At 38.2% G+C, this 21939-nt stretch overlaps 2 protein-coding genes and 1 long non-coding RNA gene across 15 annotated transcripts in view; 1 reads left to right on the top strand and 2 right to left on the bottom strand.

Annotated features, from left to right (window-relative positions):
• Positions 1-3498, bottom strand: part of SNX14 (sorting nexin 14) — a 101906-nt gene extending 98408 nt beyond the window's left edge. For all 8 annotated transcript variants that reach the window (XM_082473939.1, XM_082473932.1, XM_082473938.1 and 5 more), the window contains exon 1: positions 3203-3498. In XM_082473939.1, coding sequence (XP_082330065.1) covers positions 3203-3342 — 140 coding nt within the window. In that variant the 5' untranslated portion in view covers positions 3343-3498. The remainder of the gene's footprint in view (positions 1-3202) is intronic.
• Positions 3499-3675: 177 nt separating this feature from the next.
• LOC309666537 lies at positions 3676-18032 on the top strand. Its single transcript, XR_014267151.1, has 3 exons — positions 3676-3870; positions 5019-5153; positions 8392-18032. It is a non-coding gene; the product is annotated as an uncharacterized lncRNA (long non-coding RNA).
• Positions 18033-20752: 2720 nt separating this feature from the next.
• The window catches only part of SYNCRIP (synaptotagmin binding cytoplasmic RNA interacting protein), a 26078-nt gene continuing 24891 nt past the window's right edge, over positions 20753-21939 (bottom strand). For all 6 annotated transcript variants that reach the window (XM_082473955.1, XM_082473958.1, XM_082473959.1 and 3 more), the window contains one exon: positions 20753-21939. This exon is cut by the window's right edge. The gene's annotated coding sequence lies outside the window, so the exon portion shown is untranslated.

Raw genomic sequence — 21939 nt, 5'->3', positions numbered from 1 at the left:
TATAATTATATCTATGCTCTTAATTTATCCCAACAATACTGCAAAGGTGATATCATAATTTGAAATATATAAAGTATCTTACTCTACTCTTCCCATAAATCAGTTACAACGGTCCAAAGGTTATATCCATTTATCTTTCCACAGATAAGATTCATAATTTTAATGCATATTGAAAGAAAATTTTATATGCTAAATAACACCTTGAGAGTTCTTTAGGAGTTAAAGTTTCAAGACAACTACAGAAAAAATTAATTTCAAAAAGAGTATTAGGGGGCTTCCCTGGTGGCACAGTGGTTGAGAATCTGCCTGCCAATGCAGGGGACACGGGTTCGAGCCCTGGTCTGGGAAGATCCCACATGCCGCGGAGCGACTAGACCCGTGAGCCACAATTGCTGAGCCTGCACGTCTAGAGCCTGTGCTCCGCAACAGGAGAGGCCGCGATAGTGAGAGGCCCGCGCACCGCGATGAAGAGTGGCCCCCCCTTGCCGCAACTAGAGAAAGCCCTAGCACAGAAACGAAGACCCAACACAGCCATAAATAAATAAATAAATAAATAAATAAATAAAATTTAAAAAAAAAGAAAAATAAATAAAGCAAATAATTAAAAAAAAAAAAAAAAAAAAAGGTACCCGGAACAGTTCTTTTAAAAGAAAAAAAGAGAGTATTAGTCCAGGATTTCCCTGGTGGTGCAGTGGTTAAGAATCCGCCTGCCAATGCAGGGACATGGGTTCGAGCCCTGCTCCAGGAAGATCCCACGTGCTGTGGAGCAACAAAGTCCGTGTGCCATAACTACTGAGCCTGCGCTCTAGAGCCCGCGAGCCACAACTACTGAGCCCATGCGCCACAACTACTGAAGCCTGCATGCTCTAGGGCCCACCTGCTGCAGCTACTGAGCCCACACGTTGCAACTACTGAAGCCCACGTGCCTAGAGCCCAAGCTGCGCAACAAGAGAAGCCACCGCAATGAGAAGCCCGCGCACTGCAACTAAGAGTAGCCCCTGCTCACCACAACTAGAGAAAGCCGGCATAGCAACGAAGAGCCAACACAGCCAAGAAAAGAAAAAAAAAAAAAGAGTATTAGTCTAAGTTTAACCATACTAACCAGGGGAGTTTTTGTTTGGTTGGGTTTTTTTGTGTGGTTTTTGTTTGGGTTTTGTTGTTGTTTTGTTGTTTTGTGTGTGTGTGCGTTTTCTGGGTTTTTCTGGAGGGGTTTTTTTTCGGCTGTGCCAGGTGGCTTGTGGGATTTTTTTTTTAACTTTTTATTTTATATTGGCGTATATTTGATTAACAATGTTTTGATAGTTTCAGGTGTACAGCAAAGTGATTCAGTTATACATATACATGTATCCACTCTTTTTCATATTCTTTCCCCATTTAGGTTGTTACATAGTATTGAGCAGAGTTCCCTGTGCTATACAGCAGGTCCCTGTTGGTTATCCATTTTAAATGTTGAAGTGGATCTTAATTCCCAGAGCAAGGATCGAAACCAGGCCCCCAGCAGTGGAAGCGCGGAGTCCTAACCACTGGACTGCCAGGGAATTCCCAACCAGGGGAGATTTTAAACTGAAAATTTCTTTTAAAGTTATTTCTAAAAATTAACTGGTGAAATGCCTGTACAGAAATCATTTGTTGAACATATGTACGAAGCATATCTTCTCATTTTTTTCTAGTTCCATAGTTATGCCCCCAATGTTTTCTGTATTATATACACATACATATATATTTTTAAATTTCTGAGTAGATGTGCCATGTATGCAAAAACAATTTCATTCATAAATCCAACCACTCAGAGATAACACTTATGTGCTATTTCCTTCTTTCTTTGCATAACGCAAATACAGGGTACAGAGATCAGATGTTATACAGACCTGATGCTATCCTATGACTCCTTAACAACATAGAACACTGGATGCTATGATTAAGTTGGAAATCTAGTTCAACCTGCTCCTACATAGTTGCCCTACTTTAGAGACCTAAACTGACCCGGCTCCCAAAGAAGACAGGTAAGAATCCCTGGACAAAACTTAATAATCGTATAAAGTTGACATGTTTTTCAGACTAAACCTGTTAATCTGGCTTGAAATACCTTCCAGATGACAAAGCAAGTAAGTACTTAATATTTTCCGCTTTCTTAAGGATTCCACTTCTTCCATACTCTTAACAATCAAACATCTTACCATCACAATCAAAGTACATTTTCCAGTAATATCAATCGCTGTTTAAACCTAATATTATATAAACCCAGAGTCAACTAATAAGAAAGCAAAGAGGCCAGGGAAGAAACCCAACTCCAACGCAGTCACAGGAAACGGTTATCTTGGAGCAAAATTAAACTACCAAATTTCTTGTGAATGCTTCCCCGTTCCTATCCTTGGGGATTAACTACTTCCAGATAAAGAGTAAGGATGGCTGCACGCTCGAAACATCAGAGGAAACAGCATGCAGATGCTGTCGCTGACAACGGTCTCAGATTTCTTTCCACCGAAAGCAAATCTGAAGATAATTCTAAAGGAACATTTCTCCACTATTACCTATATTATCGCTACTGTTTCTAGAAAACTACCAGTTTATTTCAGGGGCAGAAGCTTCCGTTTTCAAAATGTCAACTAAATTTACCAATTTTACCTTTCAGTCTTCCCTTTAAAACTATTCTAGAGATGATGGTACTATTTTGCTTTCTCACTTGGGTTCAGCAAATCTTTACGACCTTGCGCTGTAACCAACAACACTGCGCGAAAAGCCGTGATCGACTGTGGTCTATATTGTGGGTGGGCGTGCGCGCGCGCGCGCGGTGAGAGCGAGGGAAGTCCGTCTAAACCTGCGACTGCGACAGGACCTTGCACCCTCCTCCATCAGCTGACCGTACCGCCCGGACAGATTTCATTCTGAAAAGCATCGTTGATGGAGGCCCAGGTTTTAAGAAATGGGTGAAAACAAAGGACGAATGGGGTCCAGGTGGCTGAGGAGGCGAGGCCTTGGGAGAGGGGGTACTCGAGCCCACCCCCGCCCGCACTTCCGGGCTCTGGCGCCCCGCCCGGCTTCCCCGAGCCGCTCTCCCCAGAGGCCCCGCAGGCGGCCCCACGTCCCGCAGCTGCGCAGCCCGACGTTCTCCGCGCAGCGATGCAACGCGGCCTGCGTCCGCAGTTTCGGAGGAGAGCTGCCATCTGCCCCCCGCCCGGCTGGCTCGGCGCCGCCGCGTTACCTGTTGAGGAGCAGGGAGGCGGCGCTGAGGCAGAGCAGCAGGAAGCAGAACATCGGGTACTGGCGACAGATCTCGCGTCCTACGTCCAGCCGCAGACGCTGCTTCAGCTTCTCTCCCAACGTCCGCACCCAGGGCGCCATCTCCGTCGGCGTGGCTGAAGCTGCACTACAGACTGAGGCTGAGGTCGAGGCGACCCCCCATCAACCTCCCGCGTCTCCGCCCCCGGGCCGGGCAGCGGACCCAGACCGCCGGCGACCGGCGGACGGTCCGCCGGCTGCAGCTGCCCAAAGCCCCGCCCACGGGCCCCGCCGCGCGTGCGCGGCCACGCCCCCATCCGCCTGGGGTTCAGCCGTACGACGTGTCCGCCGTCACCCCGCGCAAGGCCTGTCGGTCCCGCTGCTCAGCCCACGGGCCAGAGCCGCGCGCCGGCCTCCGGTGGAGGGCCCCGTTCCCCAGCGATCGGCCCTTTTCGGAAATCGGGGGGAAGCTGCAGTACCCAGTAACCGCCTGTATTGCGGAGGAGAGACAGAAGGTTGTGCCCGAGCACAGGAGAAACTGCAACCTCCCGCAGCCGTCGGGCCCTGCCTGCGGGACTCCCCGAGCTCGCGGGCCGCTGGGGACTGTAGTCTTTGTGGCGCGCCCCCCAGCACTCTCCACGCCTCTTCTCCGTAAGCTCAGCTCTACGTGGGGACAGGTCCAAGGTTTGCATGACGCCCAAAGGGGAGGAGGGGGGACACCTCTCAGTCCTTATTTTGCACGAGCCGCGCGCGGGTGAGTAAAACAGCCCTGGAACACGGAAGAGTCAAACCCACCGGGACGCCAGCCCTGCGAGAAAGCATCTTTTACGCGCTCACGGGCGAGGCAGACCTCAGTTCACTACAGCCCCGCGGGCCTAACCAGAACCCAAGTGTTTGGATGAGGCAGCTTGAAAGGTTAGGTTGAATACCTCTTGTAGAGTGTCCTGCGGCTTTCGCTTTACTAAGGCATCACATTTCTAAATTTTAATTTCCGTATTCTCCGCTGCTTTGACAGATGCAGGAAGACAGTATCGTAATAATAAGTAAAATTTACTTAGGCGGAGCGCTAAGCACTTTCATTTAACCTTCACACATTCACCTCCGGATGGAGGTACTCTGGTTTTTCCCATTTTACAGCTAGATTACTGACATTACTGAGGCGGAGAGGAACTTGCTCAGAATCATACTGCTAGCGAACCCGGGGTTAGAAGCCATTCTAACCCCAGAGCCGGTTCTCATGCTGTCTGTCTTTTCTCTTTCTTAGTATCTTACCCTCCAAAGTGCGGAGACAGACAAGGTTCAGAAATGATTTTCTAGAAACATAAAAACTATGGTGTATGGACAGTTTAATGAATATTTTCCCATGTTATTATTCCGAATACATGGATCATCTTTATGCATTATTTTCCTTCAGAATGTACCATCCTTTATTCTATTAATGCCATTTAATTTCATTGATATTATGATTATTACCACCCTTGATCACAAATTATACACATTTCTAATAATTTCTTTAGGATCAACATCAGTACAATTGCTGGATCAAAGAGTAAGAACATGATACATACTGTCAAAGTTCTTCCTAGAATGGTTAGCCAGTTCCACAATGGTATAAAAGTATCAATTTCACTGATCCTCATCGTTAAGTATTGTTTAAACTAACATCGCAAATATATTGTAGGATTACTCTGTAACAACGTCATTGGAAAGCTTAGGGCTTTTTTTTTTTTTTTTTTATAATGTTTTGAGGTACCTAATTAAACGTTTATTTCACTTTTTCAACTTTTTTTTTTTTTTAGTGTCTTTGAACTACGTATAAACCCCTCGTTTATATGAACAGTCTAGGGCTAAACTGAAGTATAAATAAAAGGTGTATGTTGAATTAATCTACATGCATCACGTGCCTACTCTGGACTTGAGTACTTTATAATTGGGTAAGTTACTTTATTAAACTTTTTGGGAAGTTACATTGCCAATCTTTTTTTTCTGTTTAAAAATTTTGCTTCTTTATAGGCTCATTCTGAAATTCCTGTTCAACATTTCACTGAGAGCCAGTACATTTTAATGATAAAATGTTTTCTGTTCTTTCATATTAGACATCTTTACAACATCCAACTAAACTCCTTTCCCATATGATTTTCTTTGCAGGGGCTATTAGAATAAGCTAACTAGACAATAGACCAATTTAAATTTTCATATTGCTCTTATGCTCAGAAAAGGAAAAAATAAAAATAAACTTCTGCTATAAGAAAATTTTACAAAATCCCCACCTAAAAGAAGAAAAATTTTCCTATTGATCCAGCTTCATCTAATGAAATAAAATTTTTACTCCATTAAATGTTTTCTCTTTAACCTTATGGTCTGGTATCCACGTCAGCACTCATACACAGAGCTTGAATTTTTTTTTTCCAACTTTTTATTAAAAGATATGAACTTCCTGGTGGGGATATGGGATATCCGTAATCAATCCTGGTTCTGAAATCAGCTTCACCTTCTACTGGCAAATTCTTTGCGCAAGGTTAACTTGATATATCTCAAACCTGGCATCCTCAACTCTGAACAGTTACCTTCCTCAGAAGTTTTAAAGAAGATTAAATTGGGTGGAAAGTGCCTATTAAATGTCTTTGTACAATGCCTAATACAAAAAGTTTTATTTTATGGATTTATGAACATGACAAAATACAGTCAAGCCAATTAGCTTTATTTGGATTACAACAACCTAAAATGACAATGACATGAAACCAAAGCTATGAGATACCTTACAGGAAACTGAGGTCCAAAGCGGTTTTTATTGCCTGCCCTCAAGTTCTAGACCTGCACTGTGCAATACTGCAGCCACTAGCCATTATCTGGCTATTGAGCACTTGAAATGTGGCTAGTTTGAATTGACATGTGTTATTAGTGTAAAACACACATCAGATTTTGAAAGCTTAGCATGAAAACAAGAATATAAAGTATCTCAACTTTTAAAAGCTGATTACATGTTAAATGATATTTTGGAAATAATGGGCTAAAAATTAATATCTTGTGTTTCTTATTTTTGTAATGTGGCAACTAGAAAATTTTGAATTACATATGTGGATTGTGCTATATTTCTACTAGACGGTGCTGCTCCAGACGAGTGTTAGCTGTGGAGGGGCCAGTACAACTTAATGTGTAGACTTTTTATAAATGCCACAATTATCACATATGCTAGGGGTACATTTTCAGACTACAAAAAGTAAAAAATAGTTGATAACGCATTCATCTAAAGGGCTCATAAACACCAAACTACACTACAATATCTCCATTATTTTAATGAATATTTATTAGCAAATAAGTGTAAGGCACTGTACTAAATGTGGTGGTAGAACCAATGATTTAGGTGTTTTCTGACCTCCAAAGGCTTACAGTCTAGTGAAGGAGGCATGTCACACATGAAAAATAATGTATCACACAGGGCATATTTATATATAAAGTCTGTAATAATAGAAGTCTTTTTTAATGACAGGTGAGGGGAAAGGGACATTTTCAACTGGCCAGGATCAGGAAAGTCCTCTGGGAAGACAATAATTTGAGCAGACTAGGATTTATCTCTTTGCTTTCACCTAATTTTCAGCAGTTATGCAGCACTAGGCAAAGTATTTAAAATGCTTCTACCTAATTAAACCTGATTCCCCCAACCCACCAACAAACTGCATAAATTGCTTTTTACATTGGTACAGGAATCTGAAAAGATGGTGCTGACTACCTGAATCCCAGTGATTGGGCCTACTTAACGCTGAGGACCCTGAATGTACACCAGGCTTTAACTGTCAAGGGCCAATGTTTGTGTGGCATGTGTGTCAGGAAAAGGATAGAAGCATACTTACCCACTACCCCTTGGAGCCATTCAGTCCCTCCCTCTCACAGCTGCCTCCTGTAATTTGGAGTATGCTTTCCTGTCACAGGTTTGGCATTTCCGAACCCCAGTTCCTCCGCAACCCCCCCACCCTCCACCCATGAGTCTCAAAGCATCAAGGTTCTTGTTTTACCTTTTGTGGCATTTGTAATGTTACTTCTACAGTCTTAATTTTACATTTCATAATACCCTCTTCTCCCCACAACCTATCCCTATGTATCAACTTCTGGACATAATAATACCTGTAACAGGAACCATTAAACTGCCTTTTATACTTCAAGAAATGTTCCTTTCCTTGATTTTCAAAAAAAGGAAACTCATTACAATGGAGACTATACAATTAAAGGAGGAGCATTAAGGGATTTTTGGATGGGAGTGCAAGATGTTCAAAATGCAGTTACGACTTCCATATTTAACCCCCACTTTTTTGTGTGATCATGAAGTAAAACTTCCAATGGTAAGATATGAAGAACTACAGCTTTACACAACCAGTGGATCAAAGAGATACTCTGGATAAAAGCTGTTTGAGCATGAAATTCTGGGCAGTCTCATTTTATCTTAGCAACAAAAATGAAGCATTTAATGTTTGTCATCTTGTTTCTAAGATACGTTAGAATAACCATCCTCTTAAACCTCACTTTGATGTTAACAGGTCATAACTTCAGAAAATATAAATTATTAACTGATTAGGAACTGAAAATATATTCACCTGCCTGTTGATAAATGTTAAAGATTGGAAAAGGCACTTAAAATCTAATACCACTACTCTTTGTATAAGATGGCCAATGTCTTTCTCGTCTAAAAAGTTTTTTTAAAGTTACATAGGGACTTCCCCGGTGGCGCAGTGGTTAAGAATCCGTCTGCCAATGTAGGAGACAGGGGTTCGATCCCTGGTCCGGGAAGATCCCACATGACACGGAGCAACTAAGCCCATGTGCCACAACTAGTGAGCCTGCGCTCTACAGCCTGCGAGCCACAACTACTGAGCCCACACACCGCAACTACTGAGCCCACATGCCGCAACTACTCAAGCCCGCGTGCCCTTGAGCCCACGCACTGCAACTACTGAAGCCGAGGCGCCTAGAGCCCATGCTCCGCAACAAGAGAAGCCACCGCAATGAGAAGCCCGCGCACTGCAACGAAGAGAAGTCCCCACGCTCCGCAACTAGAGAAAGCCCACGCGCAACAACGAAGACCCAACAAAGCCAAAAATAAATAAAATTTTTTTTAAAAAGTTAAAGTTATCCTTTAAATAAAGCATTCCACCTTCTTTTTTTTTTTTTTTTTTACAGGAATGTTCCTGGCAGCTTTATTTGTAATAGCCCTAAATTGGAAGCAACCCAGATGACCTTCAACAGTCGAATGGTTAAACGAACTGTGGTACAGGATACCATAGAATACAATTTAGCAATAAAAAGGAACAAATTATTGATACATGTGACAATAGACAATTGGATGAATCTCTATCCACCTTATTTCTTATGTTTACTAATAGACACAATGGCTTTCTTTCATAAAAGGAAAAATGCTAACTATATTCAGATGTTTAAATACAGCTTTCAACTGATTTCAGTAACTCCTGAAAATATTTTGGAAAGTCTTTGTAGTCGTTCCTCTTACCTCTCAGTAGCTGTTTTCTAAAATACAAAAACAAAAGCACTTTGACATGGTACCTATAAACCACCATGCAACTAGGTAGGGTTGGTTAAGAATTGTGAAGATCACTAATAGCAGTACTTCAATTCCAGTTCTAGTAAGGTTGCTACCAAAATAGTTAAAATCAATTTTTATCTTCACTTTTAAAAAGAAACTTTCTGTATTTTGGTAAACTGATTCCAGTTATTAATCAAAAACAAACATTAAAAAAAACCCCACAGAGCTTCCCTCGTGGCGCAGTGGTTAAGAATCCACCTGCCACTGCAGGGGTCACAGGTTCAAGCCCTGGTCCAGGAAGATCCCACATGTCGTGGAGCAACGAAGCCCGTGCGCCACAACTATTGAGCCCGCGCGCCTAGAGCCCGTGCTCCCAACAAGAGAAGCCACTGCAATGAGAAGCCTGCGCACTGCAACTAAGAGTAGCCCCCGCTCACTGCAACTAGAGAAAGCCCGTGCACAGCAACGACGACCCAACACAGCCAAAAATAAATAAATAAACAAAAAAACCCCACAACTCAGTACAGTATATCTAAGTAGAAATCTTGAATAAGTAAATTGGAAATTCATACTAAAAAAATTTTTATTGGAAAATTGCCCTTGTATATTGAAAGACAGTTACCATTTAAATTTAGGGTTTTTAGCTTAGATGAACACATTTAAAAGTCTGAATTTTGAGCATTATCAGAAAGTCATATGGCCTATACTCTTCAATTTTGTAAAAACAGTTCAAGATATATACTTATTTATTCAATATAATTAAGAACTATCCCAGATGTTCACTGAGCATTTCTATCACTTCTATTTTCAGTTTTAATTTATATATATATAGATATAGATATATAATTTAAAGATTAGCTCACTTTCAGTTCTTTATATTTGAGACTAAGAAAGCTTATCCAAGAATGCCCACAGAAACATTGGTGGTAGGACTGGAGCAATTTTTGTAAAGCTTCAGAGTTAAGAGACAAACAACAAATAGCCCTACCTAAACAGTCCTTTTCATGAACTGGATTTTCAAATGTTGATAACACATCACGTATTATCCCTAAGTTAGTTTAAGCCTATTTACACATTCAGTCTCTGCCGAGTTTCATAGCTTTCTTCCCACTGTGTGAAGCAGCATATGAAGCTGTTATTGATCACAGTAGAGGATGGGAAATTGTAATTACCACATACACTGCTGACAGAAAATGAATTTGAAGGGTAGCAGCGATAATGAATATATTTATTGTTTTAAATATAATGAATATTAATTTAAATGTTTCTGAAGATTCTTCTTGCAATTACAAAGCATAGAAATACCAGATTTTCAAATATTGCCAAATATTTTAAAACCATGGTTTTGCTCCTAAAGTTACCTTTAATCAGAGGTTAGTAGATTTGGGGTTTTGACTCATACATAAATAGCTATGTTACAAACCTACTGCACAAGCAATAAAGGAAAAACCATCAGCTAACAGCCTTATATAAACTCGAGAAAGCCAGGACTTCTGATGTTCCCCTAACTGTACATGTTCCTCAGGGATACTTTGTTGATCATCATTTTAATGCACATACAGCACGAAGACTTTACTATTTTCACTGAAGAGGATTTTTGAGAGCTTGGCTTGGAAGGGTGGGTTGGGGACACAGACTAAGACACCAGAAATGTGAAGTGAGCCAAAGAAAGACCAGGCCAGCAGTCTGTTTACAGGCAATACCAATGGAAGGTTAAGGCAAGAAGGATGAGCTCAGACCAAATTATAAAATTTTAAATTACATATATGGCTTGCATTTTATTTTTACTAGACAGTGCTATTGTAGAAATAGATATGGAGAGCCATTATAATGTGCCACTTATAAATCTGGAACCACTTAAGATCTTTGTAAATATAAAGTTCAGCCAGACCTGAACTTCTCAAAGGGTACGGTAGGACTTGGATAGAGAGGATTTTTAGGCCTATTCAGTACCAGTAAGTCATCAAGTGTAACTGGATGTGATAAATTAACAGGATATAATCATTGACAGAGCACTCTAACATGTACAGCAAAGAGCTGGAATGGCAAACCTGCATATAACAGATCAATCAAGCCCTGACATTAAACCAGGAGTCCACACAGATGTGACACGAAGCTGGAAATACAGTTGAGATCAAGGAGATAAGTATAGAAGAAAAAAGGGAAATAAGAACAGATAAGAACAGGATAGAGAATATTAACATAACCAGCAAAGTAGCAAGGAAACTTTTCAAGGAGAGTGATTCAATGCCTCAGAGAAGTTAAAGCTTTTCTCTCAGCTTATGGGATCTTAATTCCCTGACCAGGGATCAAACCCGGGCCCCGGCAGTGAAAACACCAAGTCCTAACCACTGGACCGCCAGGAAATTCCCTAAAGCTTTTAAAAAATGTAACTTTTATATCAGCCTACTGGTATCCTGTGAACACTTCTTGAAAACTGAGGGGAGAGGGAAATCAACTTAAAAGAGGCATCATTCCAAAATCACCACGCTACCTAGGAAAAGGTGCAATAATATGCTTTATCCTGATAATGAAACACGTGGTGTTTCAACTTAAAGACAGTTTACTAGGGGCGGAGAGGAAGAGGAGATTGCTGGTGCTTAGGAGAACACTCTATAATTTTTAGAAAATATTTGAATCATTATTATTAATAAAGCAAATTTGGGAGGCTGGTTTAGCAGTTAAACTGGCTTTTATTTCCTGATCAGGCTAATATATTTATTAGCTTTACACTAAATGAGTTTTGCCTAGAATTTCAGAACAGAGAGACCGTAAGTAAATGAACACTAATTCTACAAACTAAAAAACATACTTACTAGCACAAAAGTAGATCCATATGGCTAATTTTAATTGACATCTCTTACACAGGTTGACTCTTAACTAGTACAACATTAACACAGTAATTTAGGGAATTTGGGAATAACTTGCATAATGCTCTGTGAAGAGTTGAGACTTTTATTCCTCAGAATATATGGCTTTAAAAGAAAGGTTTGTCCTACCACTCTCTCCCTCAAATAGTAACTAAGTATCACAAAAATAATGTACCAGGAAATGTTCATAATATGTAAGGTATTACAGGGCAAATGAACAGTAATGTAACATTTCCTGTATTTTGTAAAACTAGGTCTTCACAACAAAAGTATGAATGAAATGAAGCAAAAACCATCTAGGCAGAATTTTTTTTAAGTATTTATTTTTATTTTCTGGCTGCACCACACGTGGGATCTTAGTTCCCCAACCAGGGATTGAACCTGTGCCACCTGCATTGGAAGCGTGCAGTTTTAACCACTAGACCACCAGGGAGGTCCCAGAATTTTCTTTTTAACACAAGCTGTATCTCATAGAATGCTGAAAGCTAGAAAAATATCACAATCTAATAGCATCTCTTTTTTACAGGAAAGTAAACTCAGGGCCAAAGAGGTTATATTTGTGTTTGCTCAGTTCCTTTTATTAAGTGTCTCAATGATTAAGAGAAAAATATTTTGTTTTTCACCTGAAACTATTGGGGAAGTAAGAGTATCTAAGTCATTGAAATTGTGAGACTATATTAATTCAGTCTTTTGCTTTAGCAACCTGTACTTTTCTAAGTTTATATGAAAAGTGAATATAAACAGGCTACATCAGGCTTATTAGAATGGGAAAGCCCTATAAATACAAGAGATTAGTGTGTCTTATGTCCATCAATTTTAATTGAAACAGTCTAGGTACACTAGTTGAAACTAGTTGAAAACTTAGCCAAGATTTTTGGTACCAAAAACCCCTAAGTCAGTTTCTCCCTTGATATCAACTAATTAATATTTAATATCATAAAACCTGTTAAAAATGGTTTTAAGGGAGGAGTTCCCTGATGGTCCAGTGGTTAGGACTCAGCGCTTTCACTGCCGTGGCCCGAGTTCAATCCCTGGTTGGGGAACTAAGATCCTGCAAGCCACAGTGCAGCCAAAAAAATAAATGGTTTTCATACCTGGAAGAGGTCCTTAAGAATAGGCAAAATGATCTGAAATGTTTGAATTGCCATATTTAGGTGGAAATGTTTTTTAAGGATTTAGACCCTCTAATCAGCAAAGACAGAGCATATGACAAAAGTATAAAAGAATATATTCCACAAGTAGGTCAACATGGACTCTCACCAAATCCCAGAACAACAAATCTGGAAAAGGTAGGTTTGAGACCCCTGCCAAAATAAGGAATGTAGTCTCATTAACTAGTAAAAGAACATATATGAAGGTATGCTGTATTAAATGTAAATGGACAAAGAAAAAAAAGGAAATGGGAGTTCTCTGGTGGTCTAGGGATTTTTGGTGCTTTCACTGCCCTGGCCCGGGACCAATCCCTGGTCAGGGAACCAAGATCCCACAAGCCACGCAGTGTGGCCAAAAAAAAAAAAAAAAAAAAAAAAGGGATAAACCGAAATACTGCTCAATGGTTTCTTCTAAGTGTTCAGAAATTGTATGCTAAAATAAAATCTATCATACTATTCCCAAAAAAAGGGTTCAAAATAATCTCCTTTGCTCAGTCAAGAATGCCACTAAGTTTGCATCCTTAGTCACAAAATGTCTTCTATATACCCATTAGCATGCTAGGTGCTGTTCTCTTTTCAAGTAAGATTTATTCAAACTTTTTCCTAGACAATTTATTTTAAATGAGCTGTCACATGTGATTATACAGATAAAGGTGGTTTCTTCTAATCTAAGATAGTGTACATCATACTGTTGTATTTTACTACTCAGTTCTATTTTTAAACTATCACTTTTTATATTAATTTGCACAAATTAGTACAAAAGATGAAGAACTGAGGCTATGTTCATTTTGCAATCAGAGGACTGCAGGAAAAAGAGCCATTTTTCATGGGAGGGATGAGTGACTTCCGGAAAAGGCAAAACCTCTGGCTAGCAAGAGTGGAAAGGGAAGAAATTTAGGTCCCCAAGGGTTGCAGAACTGCATTCAGGGTCTACCCACCTCCTCAAAGCAAATAACTCGCCCGCAAGTCAGTGTTCCTACAATTGAGCACTCTGCTTCCTGGTACTGGAGGGGTAAGCTTGCCTGCCTGCCTGCCTGCCTGCCTGCCCTCAAGGAAATGATAATAAAGCCTGTTAGTCCTTGTGTTCTCACACACACACACAACTTACAGTCACCTGTCTCAGTGGATAGGCCCAGGAACACCAGACCACTCTGATCTTTCTTTCATAAATATGAAAAAAGCAGAATTACCAAACATTTGAGAAAAAAGTCAAAAGCACTGAAAGTAAATAACCAAAGTGAAGTAGTATTTCAATGCATTAAGAAACTGGTTATCTTTTTAAAAATTGACAGAATTCAAGAGTGAGCAAGACAGTCCATACATAAAATAAGCCCGCTCTACTGCTAAAATTTAAAATCAATATATGCCCCAGAAGAAAAAAAAAAGTGACAGTAAAGATAGTTAACAGGAATTGGGAGATGAAGGAAAAGAAAGTATTGAGTGTGCTGTTTCTCCATATAGTGAAGAGCAAACAGGTACTGAAACCAGTGTAAGTAGAGGCCTAAGTGTAGTTGAGGTAATCAACTGAACTTAAAACAGTTCAGAAAAAAAAGGACTAGAGTAAGCCAAATGTCTCCAAGGGGGAAAAAAAAAAATACTGCTTAAACTTAGTAATTAAAAGATATGAGATTAACTACAATCAGAACTAAACAGAGTCATTCATCTCTGTTAATTGACTAGGGTGTGAGCAGAGAAGTAGACTTTCACATCCTGTGCTCTATCTTGTTTTGCAGCTATAAGTCTTTTAAATTTTCTTTAAAGTACTATCAAGTTAAAATATCAACTAAGCATATTTAAGTATAAATACCACCTTTATCCATCAATACTCAAACAAGTAGGTATATATACTGTAGCGAGAAAATGCCTTAAATTCAGAGCCTCCCTTCTCAAGTGATTTTGCAACCAGCAACCAACTGTAAGGTACATATTAAGACTATTCATATGGATGCAACCATGGCTTTATTTTAAAATATAGTAAGTATGCATTACTCTTAGAAATAGCTGTTTTCAAGACGTTAATGCATAGTTACCTAGCCTTCATGCTTTTCTCAAGCATCACTACATATCCTTTCCAAAGTGCTCTACATTAAGAACCTTACACAAACTTTATGGACTCAAAACCAACTAGCCTCATCAGCAAAACAAGAATTCTATCTTGAAGTACCCCTTCCTCATAAAGAAGTTAAGTATAGATGGGGTTTGGTAGGTCGATACTGTTTTGTTCAGCAGCTTAGAATTAAGCTGAACATCAACATAAATATTGTTGGGCTGGGCTGTCAATAATTAAACTGATATAAAAATTAATGCCGTCTATAGACCCACAGCTCCTTTCAAGACTTTTTTCAAGACTTTTTTAATGTCAGACGATTTAAATGTGGATCTTCATGATCTTAATTTGCTTAAAGCATTAGTATTTCATGTTCATTAATTTTTAAGCTTTCCATGTTGTGAATTAAGTGGCTCAAAACTTTTTATTCCTTCAAGTTAACATGCCACAATGAAGCCTAATTCAGCAAATAAGCTAAACTGAAAATTTATTTCCACCAAACTAAAAAATATTTTGAAAAATATTTTTAAATGCCTAGCACCATTAATTAAGATTTCCCTGCCCTGGAGGAGCTTCTATCCTAGGAGGAGGCAAAAGAAACCATATAGGGAAGAAACAGAGTAACTTTAAAGAACAAGAAGTGGTACTAGTTTAAATAGACTAATCAAAAGACACTAAGCAGCAGGGAGGATAAGCCACAGAAACCACAGCATCTGCTGCTGGGCCCCTAACTGCTGCTGCTGTCCTAAATGCTAAATGGAGGCTCAGAAAACCATCAACTAAGACTTCAAGTATAATTTTAAAATAAAAGCTTTTCATCCTGTTTTAATTCTATTTATAAATGAACCTGAAGTTAGGTAGGGTGCCTAGAAGAAATTACACCTGTCAATGTTGAAGGATTCCTAGGAATTCAACTTATGCAAATTCATGTGAATTTTTACTATTTCAAGAAGGTATTAAATTTTGCCAGAACTACCCTGCAATTACATATGCATGTGGCTGCAGAGAACTGAAAAGTGTACTCCACCAATTTTTATATAGATGACCTTTGACATACTGCTCATTTCTGGTTTTCCTCCAAGCTCATTCCAAATATTCAGTATACTAAGAAACACAATTAGTATATATGCTTTTCTAATTTCCCATGATGCATTAAATAAAGCAGTTTTAGAGGCCTAATTCTTGAGTCCTCCAATTAAAGCAACATGAATACCAATATATTAAAAAATATTCTCTTGAAAAATGACGTCGTAAGGGTTTTTACTCATGACATAAAATAGATGTACCTAGTTCTAGCAATTTTGTGTTCAAATGATTCAGTACTGGCATTTTCTAGTTCACATAGGAAAAAATCAGGACACAAGTTGAAATGCAAAGTTGTTATCCACATGGCATGACTATTCAAATTTCTTCATCTCATTTGAAATTAACAGCAATAGAGCCACACCAGATATAATGATCTTAGAACTCTTCTGTTATATCATGGTATGTTTCTGTACCCAGAAGACTAGATTTTGGAATCTACAAAACTCTTTTCTACACATTTAGTACTGTGAACACGCCCTAATCACATTCTTTACTTAATCGGTGGTAATGGCTTGTCCACATCAAAACCTTTGTCCTTTGCCTTGGAAAAGTAGAAACTGGCTGTAGTTCATAAATGACAGATGTCAATTCCCTTAGGTATCCCAAAATTCTCTCCAAAACTTATTTTGTATCACAAGAATCCTTTCAGAATACAGGCTGAAAGCCTAAAAAGGTGAAGAAATGACAATTCATGTACATTACAGATAGCAGCTTCAGATTAGACTCCCTTCAGATTAGAACTTGTTTTTAAACCACTCTACAAAGTAAAAAATCAGGTATTCACTGAAGCTTGTAGTATTCTAAAATAACCTTATCTTGATCTATTGCTTGTGTTAAAAAAAAACATTTCAGGAAACTTACAGTTGAAGACACTAATTTCCAAAATGGTTTATTGGGACTTCTCCCTCACCCAAAAAGTCTTATTCAGCAGTCTTGACGTGAACAAGAAAAAAAAAGTACTAGTTTGGCATCTGCACAGGGAGCCAAATAGGCAATGTAAATGGTTTTCAAAATCCCCTAGTAGTGTACAAGAATTTTTCAGGTATAAAACTTCCACTACTGTTCGGAAATGACAAAAACTTTTTTCGATCATCAGTATAAATTTTAGCAATCATAACACAAACTAAACTCTGCACTGAATGACCTAAAAGGATCTTTGTCTTCATGAAGTGGCCAACACTACCTCCACCACCCCCGCCTCAGAAATCCTAGGGCTGAGCCAAAACCTCCTGAATGTATTTACAAGTTCCCCATTCTTTGATAATGATTTGCCAACTTAGCTTAATAAAACACATTTTAAGCTCAATTTCACCTACCTAACCTCATTTGCGCAGTCACCTGAATGTGCAGCATTCTATTAAAGCAGAATAGTTTGTTCACTCCCCTCTCCTGTATTACTTACAACCTCCGTCACTCATCTCTAAACCTCCAGAGTGACAAGAGAATGGAGCACTGAATGGTGGCGGCACATTACCAGAAAAGCAGAGCCAAATTACCAGTAACTTCTTCATTGAGTCCACTGGCGTGTGTGTGACCACAGAATATTTTCATCGTCAATTAAAATTAAGTGGAGACCAACACTATACATTTATCCTATACAGACAGCATCTCCCAATCATGTGCTTGAATTAGGGATCTTGGGGAATTTGTTTTTACCACTGGCTAGTTACTTTGAATGTATGAGTAATTAAAAGGCGAAAGACTTCTAAAGATTCCAAGTGTCTATTTTAAAGCTGTTAAATGAAAAACGATGAAATGGAGGACACCCACAATAATTCTTGGACTCCTGGAGATCCTAAGACATGCTACAAAAATAGGTCTTTATTCTTAGGAAAATATAGTCAGAGCTAGCTTCCTTATGCTATACATAAAATCTTAACATCAGAGGCAGTACAGATAGTACAGATAGTTTTTGAACTGATCTCCAAACAAGCACAAACCCACTACGTTGAAAAGAACAGGTAATTTGAGGTTTTTGGCAAAAGACAGTACTTCACACATCTAATCCAAATCAGAGAGCCTGCAGACAGTTTTCGGTGAGATAAAAGGAATGAAATAAATATAAATTCTACAGATAAATAAATGTAAGAGAATTTAAATAAGCTAACAGAACTAATTTTTTTTTTTTAATAAAATACTAGTCAGGTACAAGCTTTTGTTTCTCAATGCCAGACTTCTAAATGTTTATCAGACTACTGTTAATGTCATTAAAAACCTAATTTTGGACCAGGGCATTAGTTATAATACTGTTTTGCATTCATAAAAAAGATTTGTTTCTTTCAACTGAATGCTCCTGGTCCTGAAAAATATTTTAGGTATATTACTGAAGGCAGACTGTGGTACTAATAAAACTTACATCTTAAGTACTTTTTTAAAAAGTGACAGACAAAAAAGTCCATCTAATTTGCCCACAGTTAAAAATGTCTTTAAACATTGGTTTATAATTAGCATCTCAAGAAAGTAGTGGCATGCCCTATTGAGTGGTATTACTGCGTAATTAATACTACACTTTAAAACACCATCCCCACAAGTCTGTTCATTTTATGTACTGTTACTTCTTTATTCATTCATTTTATACCCACCACTGAATTCCTACGGTCAGATAAAAATTTTACAGTGTACATCACTGGGGAGAAAACAAACCATGGTGGGTAATTCTTGGAAGTTTTAGGAACCTGAGGAATCATTTACTCTAGGGGGACAGCTCCCTCACCTAAATGCACGAAGTCCTTCTACTTTTTAACTTCTCCCCTTAAATAGACTATGTCATACTGGTTTTTTTGTTTTTTGTTTTTTTTTTGCTATGTTTCTGATCAACAGTGACTTTTGGCTTAACGATCAAAAAAAAAGCTGTCCTGAATGTGACAATTTTGCCCATCTAGCATGATGATATTCACCCTCATACAAGTCTTTTCAAATAGCTATATACAAGTGAATACCCGAGGTCACCCCACCAATCCATTCCTATGTTGTTCCTAGTTTATCATGAAGAAAGTGTATTTTCTTAAATCAGACTTGCAGTAATTGGTAGATAAATTTCTCATGATGCTACAACAATGGCCATCATGAGTGTGCAACCGCTCTTTTTGTGCTAAATCCACCCCCCCCATTTCTAACATCTGATTCAGTCACAATGCTGGAAAACCTTCCACAAAATGCATGTTTGGGAAAATATATCTAACACAATTTTCTCACAAAGCAACTTTCTAAAAACTGATTAAAGTGATGATCACTTTTGATTGCCAAGTAGTCTGCAGAAACAAAATCTTGCGTCTGCTTTGGTTAGGTAACTCAAGTTTTCTTTTTTAACAATCAGAATGCTTTAAGGATACATTTTTCACCCCAAGGAAGGGACTTGACTCTTGGATTTAAGACCCATTCCTTGACAATATATACAGAATTTCTTTAACTTGTCATCTGTCCATTCTTTGAAGCTGTCAAAGCCAAGAACCCATAAACAAATCACAAATAGCAATAACCTACATTAGTTAACATTCCCCTTTTTAACATGTTGACATTTTTACTAAAGGATTCGTTATTTTTGCATTTCCATTTCTCATATCCCATGACATTCCATAAAAATTGCATTATTGCTTTATAGGCCACACAACATTCAAAAGTATGTTTATATGCATTGCCTGTTTTCCTTGATCTGATAAGAGTTTGATACTGATTTTACTACAGAAATTTAAGTTTGAAAATACCAGTTAGTATTTCTTCTCAGTACTTAATTGTTCACATCACTAATCACTACATGCATATTTAGCTCTGATTATATTGCTCAAAAACTGCACCCATTATCAGAACAGTGCAAATGATTATTTAATTTTAAAATTAATTATAATGGCTTAAATTCAGTTAGTCAAATGAACACTGTCAAGTAATTTCACTTGAGTGTGTATATATTTCATCACCACTGTTTACATTACCCATCAATTCTTCACAATTTTTTAATATCAGTTTTCCCTCCCAAATCCCCAAACTAAGAATGCCAAATAGTCTTGGAAACCCACAGCTCCACATTTTAATGTTTTCTTAAGAACACATTTGTGAACTCACAAAAATGTTCATCTTTCAACTTTGACAATGCAGTTCTTACTTAAGTCAAACAAACCTGTTCTAAAATCCCAACAAATAATTCTGAGAATTAACTTAAACACCTTGACAGTGTCCCTTAAAAAGGGTATGACAGTAAAGTGCCAATAGGCATGGCAATGACCTCTTTGATGGGATCATTTAACTCCTTGGAACTGGGAAATGCCAGCACCAAGGATTACACTGAGATTCAATTTTACTGAAGGCTACATTTAGTTTACCCACTTTCCACAACCTATTATACTCATTGTATGTTAGAATGAAATGTAAATGTTCTGTGTAGCCCTCAAACTTACACTAAGATTTGAGAGATGTACTTTAAAAAAGCACGGGGTAATATATAAAATCAGTGGCAAAAAGTTTCATTAAGCACCAGGAACTAATTTTTGTCACCCCATACTCATTTTGTAGGTAATGTTTCAATAACCGGCAAGGCACATTTACATATATTCCAATGAATACTTATTGACAAATTTTAAATTACACTCTATGTCCCAGCTATCCCAGTAACTGACATACAACATACTAAAATGGTTTATTAAGATAACATAAAAAAAAACCAATTAATGTGAAACATACAGGCTATTGGCAACCACTATCTAAAATTATGTAAGTACAAATAAACATACTGAAATGTGTGCATTTCTAAGTTTTTAAACCAGAATATTTCTATACTAACACACATTTATATTAATGACACATAAAAAAAATAAAAACTTTATTACAAAAATAAGTTACACTCGCCTCCAGCTTACAGTATAAAACAATTTTATTTGCAGGAATGCAAAATGATTGTTTGCCATGAGCAGTTTGAACATATGACATGTCTAATTTTCTTGTTAAATTTGCATTTACTGGGGAAACTGGTGTGTATAAAACCTTAATTAAGTATAAGCTCTGATCTTCATCATGGTGCCTATTGGGTACGTGATATAACTGCAGTATCCCTTTGGGGAAGGGGAAAAGGGATTTCTTTATACCAAGTCTCAAACTATAATTTCACTTCTGACTTTAAGCTATCAATTTAGGACTTGGCAAAAATTTTTTTGAGGGTGATTCAATAGAGGATGCTTCACCACTGAACACTCACTGTCATCAAGGTGCTTTAGAAAATTAAAAACATAGCACAAATGATTGTACTCTATTCTACAAGTTATCATGACCTGCATAAGAAATGGAAAAGCTGATTCACGTTTTTGCAGTGATCAGCAATAAGAAATGCACTAATGAAACATACCTTTTACCTAAAAAGCTAAACTACAGCCGTATACTAATTTCTATGATTTATGAAAAAACTTCAAAATATCCAAATGTCAGGCTTCGCTGTACAACTGTCAGTTTTAGTCTGACTTTTTATAAAGGGACACTGCAGTATTTAGTACAAGTTCGGATGCACTTTTTTTGAACATCTGATGTCTTACAAAAGTAACATCTTGCTAAACTATTATACATCCAAATAACTACAATATCTGAAGAAGCAAGGCTGCTTTTTCAGCCACAAAATACGACAAAAGCAAGGCCTGTTATGATGGTCATGAGGAAGTCTTACAAGCCTCTGAAACTAAAGGCAACTAAGAATGTTACATTTGGTATATTAAAATCTTACCCTCATATCATTTAACAAGCCTTGCTTTTATCTACAAAGATTTTCTATGTACAGTACAGACAGGGTATAGTTCAATCCTCTGCTACTGAGGTAGTTAACCAACCCTTTAAAAAAGGTTCTGAAAAGAACCACTATCTGGAATGCCTGACTAACCAGCTCTGATGATTACACCTGAAACTGCATATCTGAACACAATTCAAAAGTGATTACTATAAAAAAGATATAGACAATCATGATTAACCTTGGTGAGCAGAAATAAAATTTAAGGATACCAACAATGGCATTCATCTATACCACTGCAATAAAATTTAAATGCACAAATTCAAGAGAAT

Source organism: Balaenoptera physalus, assembly GCF_965194825.1.
Source record: "Balaenoptera physalus genome assembly, chromosome: 9".
Taxonomy (NCBI): Eukaryota; Metazoa; Chordata; class Mammalia; order Artiodactyla; family Balaenopteridae; genus Balaenoptera; species Balaenoptera physalus.
Note: the sequence above shows the minus strand (reverse complement) of the source record. Positions and strands in the feature narration are given on the sequence as shown.